The sequence below is a fragment of the Hibiscus syriacus genome, unplaced genomic scaffold, assembly GCF_006381635.1.
Source record: "Hibiscus syriacus cultivar Baekdansim isolate YM2019G1 unplaced genomic scaffold, ASM638163v2 tig00110480_pilon, whole genome shotgun sequence".
Taxonomy (NCBI): Eukaryota; Viridiplantae; Streptophyta; class Magnoliopsida; order Malvales; family Malvaceae; genus Hibiscus; species Hibiscus syriacus.
Window position 1 is genome coordinate 434,741 of NW_024062756.1, and position 11,019 is coordinate 445,759.

General features: G+C 35.0%; 1 protein-coding gene, 1 long non-coding RNA gene and 1 pseudogene across 3 annotated transcripts; 1 reads left to right on the forward strand and 2 right to left on the reverse strand.

Annotated features, from left to right (window-relative positions):
• Window positions 1-1,346: 1,346 nt before the first annotated feature.
• On the reverse strand, window positions 1,347-3,127 carry LOC120128455 (sec-independent protein translocase protein TatB-like). 2 transcript variants are annotated; one of them, XM_039146144.1, is made up of 6 exons: window positions 2,994-3,127; window positions 2,717-2,838; window positions 2,352-2,490; window positions 2,202-2,254; window positions 1,911-2,107; window positions 1,347-1,488 (listed from the first exon to the last, which is right to left on the reverse strand). In XM_039146144.1, the coding sequence occupies exons 1-5, from the start codon at window positions 3,052-3,054 to the stop codon at window positions 1,982-1,984; spliced, it is 501 nt and encodes a 166-aa protein (XP_039002075.1). In that variant the 5' UTR covers window positions 3,055-3,127; the 3' UTR covers window positions 1,347-1,488; window positions 1,911-1,981. The 2 variants fall into 2 exon arrangements, with proteins under 2 accessions (XP_039002075.1, XP_039002074.1); XM_039146143.1 differs by having other exon boundaries at window positions 2,202-2,260.
• A 2,887-nt stretch (window positions 3,128-6,014) lies between these two features.
• Window positions 6,015-6,752, forward strand: LOC120128429. Its single transcript, XR_005516630.1, has 5 exons — window positions 6,015-6,048; window positions 6,145-6,193; window positions 6,322-6,384; window positions 6,459-6,526; window positions 6,632-6,752. It is a non-coding gene; the product is annotated as an uncharacterized LOC120128429 (long non-coding RNA).
• A 147-nt stretch (window positions 6,753-6,899) lies between these two features.
• LOC120128402 lies at window positions 6,900-8,940 on the reverse strand (annotated as a pseudogene).
• Between the last annotated feature and the right edge of the window lie 2,079 nt (window positions 8,941-11,019).

Sequence of the window (11,019 nt, forward strand, 5' to 3'; positions counted from 1 at the left end):
TTTGTTTAATAATTGATCACATGTTTTCTGTCATTGTTTGCTGTCTCTGTGTTTTATTCTTCCCCTTAGTTTTAATGCTAATAGTGTTTTTTTATACACTCTTTCAGTTAATCATAATCTTTTCAACCATATTATAAAGATATTATATACATTGAAATCCATTAATTGATCTAGTGGTAAAAATGTTCATATCATCTCACCTTATGTGAGATTGAATCTCGACATTTACGTGTAATACCTCTTTACTTAATAAAAAAGATATTAAATACACTTAAATTATAATTTTTGAATTGTTATAACAGTAATAGTTTGAACTGAACTGATATTTCAGATAAATTTATTAGAATTATTTTTGAATTTCTTTTATGTATATAATATTTGTGTTGGAATTTATTAAAATTTTAGGAGCCCATGAGAGATTGGGGAACATTGCCATGTGCATGTTGATGGGGCATTTCATTCATTGCCATTAATGCTTTTTTTTATCAAGTATGAGCAGTTTTGGGATAATGAAAAATATAAAATATTTCTTTAATTTAATATTTATATTATCTAGATTTCTCTTTACTTGAAAATCAATGAATATTGAAGGTTTAAATATGCTTAATCTTGTATTCTTTTATATAATGTATCCATCATAATACCAATTAAATTAAATTTGATGATTAAAATATAAAATAAAACTTGTCGAGTGAAGATAAGATTATATAATGAATAGAAGTTTAATGCTATCGCACTTGATAAACAATTTAATTTTTTTAAATTATAAATCTTTAATTAAAATAACCATTGTAATTAGAATTAATTATTACACACGTTGAATTATACACTTAGTTTAACTTTAATGAGAGTAACAACATCATTATAAGTACTAAATTATATAATTAATTTAATTTCAATAAAATAATTACTAAATCAATTATTATAAATGTTGAATTGAACGAAATAGTATTTATTTATTTTTTATTATTTGAGATGGGTTTTGTATAGCCACCTACCAGTCTATTTAGTTGTTAATGGACCGACTTATTGGATCTGGTGATTCATTATTTTATATATAATTTGTGCAAACTGGTCACGTTATAGATGTACAACCGAATCATTGTGGAGGCACCCAAAATCTCTCTTCAATATACTTCTCATTATTTAATTACTTTTAAGAAAAGGGATCTATAGTACGGACAGAACTAAGATTTTATTTCGAAAATACGATTTTTTAGAAAAATATATTAAAAAATTAAAGTGTACATAATTATAAAACTACAAAAGATATAGAATTAGACCATCAATAGAGAATACAAATCGACATGGATGACCATACTGCAAATCGGCATAGATAACCATACTGCTGAGATGAAAGCCAAGACTAGCAATAACTTCTTATTTACTGTATTTGATTTTGAGGCGGAGAAAAGAACTCTTTGGCATTTCGCGCCACCTCGGCCTCCACCACTGCTTCCAACACAAGGTCTGATCCTTTTGCGCTTTCTGCCGACACGATTAACGGACACACTCGTAACATGTACTTAACAAGCATTGGCAATAAGTACTAAAATATTATGTTTCAGACGATTGTGCATGCATATCAACAGTCAGCTGGTGCATATGCTTAATATGCATCAGCAACAAGTTCTAGATTATCATGTTCAAAATGATATTGTATGCATATCAACAGGAAGTTAACAACACGGTTTCGGAACTCTCGACTTTCATCGACATATACACATTCATATACGAAAATGGCCAATAGAGACAATTTACAAGAGTATATAAAATCAGAAATTCTTCAAAGGAGAACATGGCCTATAGAGACCTCAAAACAATATCTAGTAATCCTCAACTTGACGGTGCAGACAAACATAAAAGAAGCAAAAGAACATCTAATAAATGATTCTAAGAAATCTTACGACCTTTTCGTTCTGGAAGAAGTTTAGCACTTTCAGCTGAAACCGGAAAAACAGTGAAATCACCGAATTCGTAATTAAGATTTTCTTCTTTTACACACATCCCACTGAACCAGTTTTAACAGCTTCAGATTCAGAAACCTTGCATAAGCAGTTGCCTGACTATGCAAATCAGTCGAAACCGAGGGCTTTAAATTATAATCCTGAGAAGGATGCAAGTGAAAGAATAATGAACAAATGAAAACATACAAACTCAACAAAAAATAGGGTATAAATAATAGTGATTAGATGCTAAACCTTCTTCAACATATCGGCTGAATTCCTCTCTTCTTCACATTTCTCAGGTGGAATTGTAACTAGAAATGGTCATGGGAGGAAGTTAAGAAAGGCAAAGTAGAACAAGGTAGCAATGCGATCGGATGCATATGATTAAACTAAGACTAATATCATTACTATCAGAAGCAGGCTCTGGAGGATTTTCCATCAGTCTTCTGGTCATAGGACCAGGATTAACAAGAGATAAACTGCGGATTTCATGCCGAATTGCATCCAGCTGTGCCATTGTATCTTGAAGCTCTTTGTAAACCTAAAGACACCAGATTATCATAAGGTGAAAGAAAAAACCTCCCTAAATTCGTCATCATCACAACGATCTCCACGGTCTAAGCGTGTTATAAACAAATCATTCTCTATATGATCTATGTAACAAACTAGATAGTATACAAAATTTTACTTTCAATGGACAATAAAGCACTCCCAAAATTCTTGGCAGGAAGAACAACAGGAACATAACATCTAATTCGTTAATGTACCTGACGAGCTTGAGATTGTTGCATAACATTATCGAAATGGCCACGAGCTAATTGAACATATCCGATTGATCGACCTGCTAACCTTCCAGCTGCTCTAGCAATTCTAGGCAGATCCTTTGGTCCTATAAACGATAATACGGTAAACCCATTTCAGTTTTTGACTTTTAATTTTTCCTTTAAACAAAATGGCAGTATTCCTACAAATCCCATAATCCCAATAACCTAAAAAGAACAAGCAATATAAAAGTAAGCATATTTAGAGGGGAAGAAGGAATACCAACAAGAGCAGCGGTGGCTCCGACCAAAAGAAAGAGCTCTCCGTATGAAATACCAAACATTTCGAGTCACCTCCAAGCAAAATGCATTTCTTTCATTTGGCGCGCGCTGTATTCACAACCGAAGAGCGAAAAGAAAAGAAAAAAAAACAAAAGCACGAAAGGCTAGCTGCAGCAGCCAGCTGGTGATCAAAGTGCCTCGAAACTGATAGTTCTGAACTGGTTTAAGCTTTGAAGTTGCAAGATTTGGTCTCTAATGGGCTGGGTTGTGATTCAAGCATCCATTAGAAACTGCAGCCTGTGTGTTTGTTCAATTGTCCAAATGGAAATTTCTTCTCTACAGGCCATTGGACCAATTAGTGGAGTTCAATTAAAGTTATATTGTCAAGGAATAAAGTTATATAATTAGGTTTGCGCATTGGATTTGAACTCGATGGCTTCCAACCAAATTATATAATTAGAAATTTTGAGAGGGGGACCAAGAATATATTATACTTTTTTGTAGGATGAAAATATAATTTTATCATCGATTTGACCTAAAATTGTATATGTTTCAAAGGGATTTCATTGAGATTTTAACATTTAAAAGGGGGATAGAATGCAATTTCGTCATTTTTAAACTTTAAAATATAAAAGGATTAAAATTGTATCTTTACCATTTAGGGGACCCAAGGCCATCGCCAGCCCCTTCAGCCATATCCAAAACCACCCTAAATTGCATTGAAACTCATGGTCATAATAACGAGTGAACTCTGGGAACATGAACAAGAGAGTGATCGAGTTCTTGAGTCATAGTATTAAATTGTGGTTGCAACGCAACATAACGACAACATCATAATAATTTTCAAGGTCACTATGACTGTAAATAGTATCCGCAACTTAGTAACATGCCAACAGTAACACCAAAGTCGACAAAAACCAGGAGGATTTTAAGCACAAGATGGATGAGAGAACCGGAAGAGAAAAAAATGCTACACTGCCTTGTATTCCATGCTCCCTCCTGGCGCCAACGTTGGTATAGTTTATAATTTTGGCGTTGTTAAAGCACATCATGCTGATAATGTCGTTGAAGAACCTACAATCTTGAGCAAAAGTCCATTTTTCAACAGCATTTGAAATGGACAATACCTAACTTTGTATGTGTATATATTCCAATTCAGTTTATCGACTCTTCTTAACAGATGATAGCTGCCGATGTCGAAAAGTCTACAACTACAACATTGCAAGAATCTCGAATATCGGATTCGACACTGACATCTTCAACTACAATAAAAACTTAGAACTATCATCCAAAGGTACCTCAAAGTCTCATTTATCTAAAATACAAACCAAAAGGTTAAACAAATTTGATTTCCAAACAAAAGTTAACCTCAAATATGTCTTCACACTAACCCCCAGATTGAGCATCCAAGCTTGCAGGAAAGGACTTCACTTCAGAGGAATGAACCTCGAAGAGAGAGTAGCACCAATACCAGGTCTACCGTGCTTAACCGGCTTGTATGAAATGGAGAACTCTGCAAGGTAATGGCTAATCATTTCAGGCTTGATTTCAACCTGATTGAATGTCTTTCCGTTGTAGACACCAATGATGCTACCGATCATTTCGGGCACAATGATCATATTGCGGAGGTGGGTTCTCACCAGGTGGAGCCTCCCTTTTCTGGTTTAAGACGTAAGATGAGTATAATAGTTAAGCTTAAACAGAACAATTAAACACTAAAGACTTCGAATCGGGACAATACCCGATTTACAATGAGAATTCAGCAACATACACAACAAAAGATCAGATGACGTTCATTATACAAAAAATGCAACTTTCTTGAATGTTCTCTTCTTGGGCACTCCGGCTGCCGCCACCTCCGTCTCAACATCCGCCAGTTGGGAAAAAGAATCAATTTTCACCACCGTAAGAACAACGAAGAAGACGGTGAAGAAGAAGAAGACAGACGTAACTAACTTACAATGGTCGAACTGCTTGATTACGGAAGCTGTAGAGTTTGGTTTGTTTGGTGGAGGTGAAACTAGAGACAGTTACTTTTCATATGGTGCTTATGTATAAAGGATGTAACCCTAAAATAAGTGACACTTATCTTACTTGTGTTTGGGCCTAGCTCAACATTTATGTACGATTAATTATTTTCTACATGATACTTAATTGTTCAAAAATATTTTTAATTAAAAAATTGTATGTTAAAACACACTGGAGTCCACGTACTTTTATATATTATAACAATAATAATATTATCAATCTACGTCTTTTTATATATTGTATTAGCAATAATGTTAACATCAAAATTTTAAATTTCAGACTTTAATTTCTAATACAATTTTATACTTTAAATTTTATTCATTTTAATCTCAAAATTTTTTCTCATCAATAAATTTATCTAAAATTCAAAATAATCTTAATTCGATTCAATTTCCCACAAACTTTCCAACTTTAGGATTTAGTCCTAAACTGGTATTCCACATCCTTTATGAATTTTATATTATGCGGTTCAATTTTAGGTTTATTCGATTCGATCCTATTTGTCTACATGAAACTGTTTTATCCAAATCAGACTGAATGGAAGAGGGGAAAAGGACACGTGGCAGTTATTCATTGGACTTTACCTTGTAATTTCGCTTATAAAATTCATGTCCATTTCCCAAATCACAGTCCACAAAGCAACAACTTTCTCTCCTTAACTGAATAACCGACTTTCCCCCCGCCATATTCAACAGAAGAGCGAATCGAGTTGAGTCAATGGAGTCGAGCATTGCAGCTGAACGAGTTGAATCAGAGAGCCCTAAGGCCAAAGAAGAAGCCAAGATCGAGGAGACCATCATCTCCGGCGATGACTTCAACTTCGAGAACAGCAAGAACCCGGTTATCGTTGCTGTAGTTGCCGCCGCCAATCACCATGCCGAGGTTGCTTCCACCATTTCTCCAGCGGAAACTGTCGAGTTAGCCCAAGAGACCAAGAACATGAAGAACAATAAGAAGAAGAAACAAAGAAGGAGGTGCAAGTCTCCAACACCAAGAAGCCTTTCGTCTTCTATCTGAATCGTGCCAAGGTAATAAAAAAGCATTCTTGGTTCCTGAAGTAAACTGCAAATCTCCCTTCTTCAGGGGGTTTGGTCCAATCTGATCCCATGCTTGCTTTGTTGCAGAGGTACATCAATGAGTTCAACGAGGTTGAACTTTGCGGCTTAGGAATGGGTACCAATTTCTTTGATTCTTTACTTTAATCTTATTACCATCACACAGGATCATCAATCTTGTTATGTATGCATGTATCAAAATTGTCTGTCATTGTAATCTTTGCTGATACTTGTTATTTTACCCAGCTATTCCTACTGTTGTCACCATAGCTGAGATTCTGAAGCGAAATGGATTCGCAATCCAGAAAGGTAACAGAACAGTGCTGGTTTAAATACCTTGCTCTGTACCAGTCCCTGATTCCAGTTTTTTCTAAATGCAACAGGAATAACGACATCGACTGTGCTCAGCACCCATGAGGATAGAAAGGGTCGTCAGATCGAGAAAGCTAAAGTTCGTCACTGGTTGATTTTGCATAATTTAGCGTCCTAATTAGCATGTCTTTCTTCGTTTATGAATGACATATATGCCTAACTCTCTGTTTGTGTTTGTCTGAAGATTGAGATAGTGCTGGGAAAAGCTGAGAAATTTGAGGCCATCAATGGAGTTGTAACCCCAATGGAAGCTGATGATTACAAAGCATAAGAAATTAAAGGAAGCGATAGCATTGGAAATTCACTTGTATATACCATCATGGATGATCTGTCTCTGTATTTTTCCTTTCTGTCTCTTTATTTTTCCTTTAATCATGTCTGTAGTCTTCCAGTATCAATCTACTGTACAGTTTACACTGAAAGTTTGAAAGAAAATTTGTATTTTGTGAATATCATCGAGTCAAATTCATACAGAAGCAGGAAACTGATAAAGATTGTAAAATATAATCAACTAGGGCGGGGAAAAAAGCAGCATTTTTTTTCCAGATAACATCTGGAAGGAACTCGAGAGCTGCACGAAATTGTTCATCCTTGATGGCAAGGCGTAGCAGCATTGAAGTAACTCCGTCATCTGCCGAGAAGTTCCTTCTGCGCATTTGCTCCAAACGATTCATCGCTTTTTCAATCTCCTTTTCCCGTAAAAGTCCATTGATAACGACATTATATGAGATGGAATCGAGTAAGCAGCCCTTTTCTTCCATTTCCGTGACCAATTTATCAGCCACCAGTGGCATACGGTTCTTGCACAGGCCGCTGAGCATTATGTTATATGTTACAAAATCAGGAGACAACCCTTTCTCGGAGATTCGATTAAACATTATCCTAGCTTCTTCCAATCTTCCAGCTTTCCACATTCCGTCAATAGGTATGCTAAAAGTCTCAATACTGGGTTTGTGATTGGTACTTTCAAGGGAACGGAAAATATCAAGAGCCTTGTCGATATGGCCATGCTTGCATAACCCATCCAACATGACAATATATATAGATAATAATGGAGATTTTCCAAAAACATGCATCTCGTCGAACATCTTTTGTGCAGTGCTCACTTGTCCTGCTTGAAAAAGCATTCCTATGAATGTGTTGTAAGTAGCAGCAGTGGGCTTAATTCCATTGTCATGCATTTTCTGAAAGAGTTGAAAAGCTTCATCTTCCAACTCTTGCAATAGCCACTAATCATTATATTGTAGCTAAAAGCATCAAGCTCAAGACCTTTATCAACTATCAAACCAAATAGTTTGTCTGCCTGGTCTAACTGACCATTTAAACACAATCCATTCAAGAGTGAATTATAAGTTTGTATGTCTGCCTTTGCCCCCTGTCGAATCATCAAATCGAATATCCTTTGAGCTTCTCCCGTCTTTCCCTCTTTGCACAGAGAATCTATCAAAGTTGTGAAGGTTAATACATCAGGAGAAATCCCCTTTCCAACCATCAGATTGAAAATCTTCATAGCTTCTTCCCACATCCCTACTTGGCAGAAACCATGAATCATAGTGTTATATATGATCAAATCCGGAGTCAGTCCTTGACTAACCATTTTGTCAAAAAAGTTAACAGCTTCTTTCAACCTACAAACGACAAAATCCATTGATCAAAGAACCATAAACAACAGTATCCGGAGTAATTTGTTTCGAAACCATTTCCGAAAACAAGCTAGCTGCCTCATCAACCATCCCATCTTTGCAGAAAGCATCAATAACCAAACTAAATGTCATCAAAGTCCCTTGAAAATTACTCTTTTCCATCTTCCTATGCAATTCAAGAGCCATAGCCGGATGGCCAACGGAACAAAGCCCATTAATCCGAATCCCATATATAACACCATCCCCTTGAAACCCTCTTTCAGACATCTTATCAAAAATCTTAACTGCATCCAAAACCTTACCATCCCCACACATACCCATCAACAAAATACCAACGGTAACCAAATCAGGCTCGAACCCCCTCTTTATAACATGACCAAAAACACAAAACCCAGAACTCATCTGTTTTAACTGACAGCAACAATCCAACAAAATACTTAAAGTATACAAATTCGGCTTAATGCCTTCAGCATTCAACTTCCTATACATCGAAAACACATCCGGATTGCATTTAAGCTTCGAGACAAAACCCAATACGATATTAATCGTTTGAATCAACGGGGAAGGTTGGGTTGCTATTAGCTTGTCAAAATAAGTGAGAGCATCGTTGAGGGCGAGTTTACCTGATTTACATTGATGCCTGACGAAGTACTCGAAGTCTTTGGGGCCCAAAAAGTGAGGGTTTTTTGGGTTTTCGAATCTGGGTTTGTAAGGTATTGGTGAAGAGTGTTGAAGAGGGTCCTTGGTGAACAAAGAGGAGAGGGACCTGAGGGATTTGATTGTTCTTTGAACTGCATGGTTCGAATGAGTTTTGCTCTTTAGCAACATGAGAGAAAGAGTTGTACTTTGTATAACAGAGAGGCAAGGAAGGCGACTTAACTCTAAACTGGAGTTGACAATAATTGGAAGAACAAAACGAACTTCCTTCAAGAAAATGTTGGGACCTTTATGGGTCGGTCGCCGTCTTGAAAATGTTCAAAATTACTTACCCAACTTACATTTTCGTTCTTTAGGATCAACAATTATCCACTATTACTAAGATTATATATTTATTTTAAGTAGTTAAAATTAATATATTAATTAAATATTAAATAAATTATATAAATAATCACTAATATTTTATTAAAAATTTATCTCGTCTCTACTAATGTTTTAAAAATAACAAATTGGTAATCAATTATCGTTAACAATTGTTATTAGACGTAGCACAATGCTAATATGGTTAAACCAATAATTTAACACCATTTTGCCACATAGGACGATACATGCCAATTGCTTGACTCTCCAAAATTCGACTGACGTTTAAAAAAAAGTTTATCTTTAGATTCTTCTCTCATTTCCAGCTAAATTGACTATTGTTCGTCAAAGAAAAAAGTTCGATCATACAGAGACGATATCCGTTGTGGAGGTAGGTGACAAAAAAAGAGACTAATAAAGACGATGCAATTATCATAATAATTGGTCTGAACATATACAGAATAAACAAGAAAGGGATATATCTTTAAATGAGTTTATAATGGACGATTCCTTCTCTTTTATATTGAATTTTGTGAGATAAGTCTCTCATATGCGCTGTTACTGTTGTTCAATTAGTTTGGTTTTGCATCTTCGGGATTCATCACACCATCATTATCTGACGGTGTGTGTGACCGTCTTGTGTGATAAAATAGTGTTAAATCATCAGTTAACACCCTAAAGATTTTTAACGACAAATAATCTATTTATTATAAATTGATAATTAATGTCTAAACTATTATTAATTTATACAGTTTAACCTAAAACATTTTCATCCTCTGTAGGATTCATCTTCATACTCTCCGACTTTAGCTTCTCTTATTGCTCCTTCAAACTCCTCATTGCCAAACATTTCATCGGTAAGTCTTTTCCCTTCCTAAACCACACATGTTCTTTAAACATCCAAAGCTTACACAATTCAAAACACTAGATCCACTCATACTCCATCAAATCATTCCTTATTCAAAACTCTAAACTCTCTTATTTTTCTTTCAAACGATATTAAACGGTAGAGCAACTCAAATAATATTTTTAAGGGGGAGAAACGATTTATAAAGTACATTTTAATTTTATATCAAAGATTCTTTAGATTCGAAAATTTCAGAAAATAAAAGCAGTAAAGCACATGCTATTCACCATTGCCATAGTAATCAAGATCTGACAGAAAAAAAAACTAAAATCACTTAAATTAGCTACGGTTATCGTTTCCATGGCCTGAAAACCCAGTTTTCTTCAAGAAACAGGAGACGATCCTAAGCATCTGTTTAGACAGAGTAACATGGTGGATTATACCAAGAAAATCTGTTGCAAAAGTTGAACAGAATCAAGAGAATCTGTCGACCGTGATTACTCTGTCCAAGCAGATGAACCGGACCTGAAATACAAATTCTTCAATGCCCATAGAATTGAAAAAGAAAACCAACAAAATATGAAGCAAAATTTTGGAGGAGAAGAACGAAGAGAAACGTCTAAAGTTTAGGGTAGGTGTAGGAGGTTTACGTGTTGCTTGTATTTATATATGAAATGAAAAGCTGGTGGGGAGAAACCCTATCTTTTGAAATAAATGATCTGACGGATGAAAATCCTTTCCCCCTTTTGGTGAGATAAGGTTTATGCTGTTCCTGACCCTTGGATTATTGTAACTTTATCCCTAGATTTCAATTTGGGTTGGTCTTAATTTCGGCTGTAAGACCAACCCAAATTTAATTTTGTTAGATTAATCATAATCTTTTTTTAAAAAAAAAAATTAGGTTTGTCTAACTAACGTTTTTAAAATTTATATAATTTAATATTTAATCTTTATTACTTATATCTTAATTTTGATTGTAATAAATTTAAGGGTAAATTATACGGAAGACCGCCTAACTATAGTCTATTTTCACTTTGATCACCAATGTTTCAATTTAACCAATCA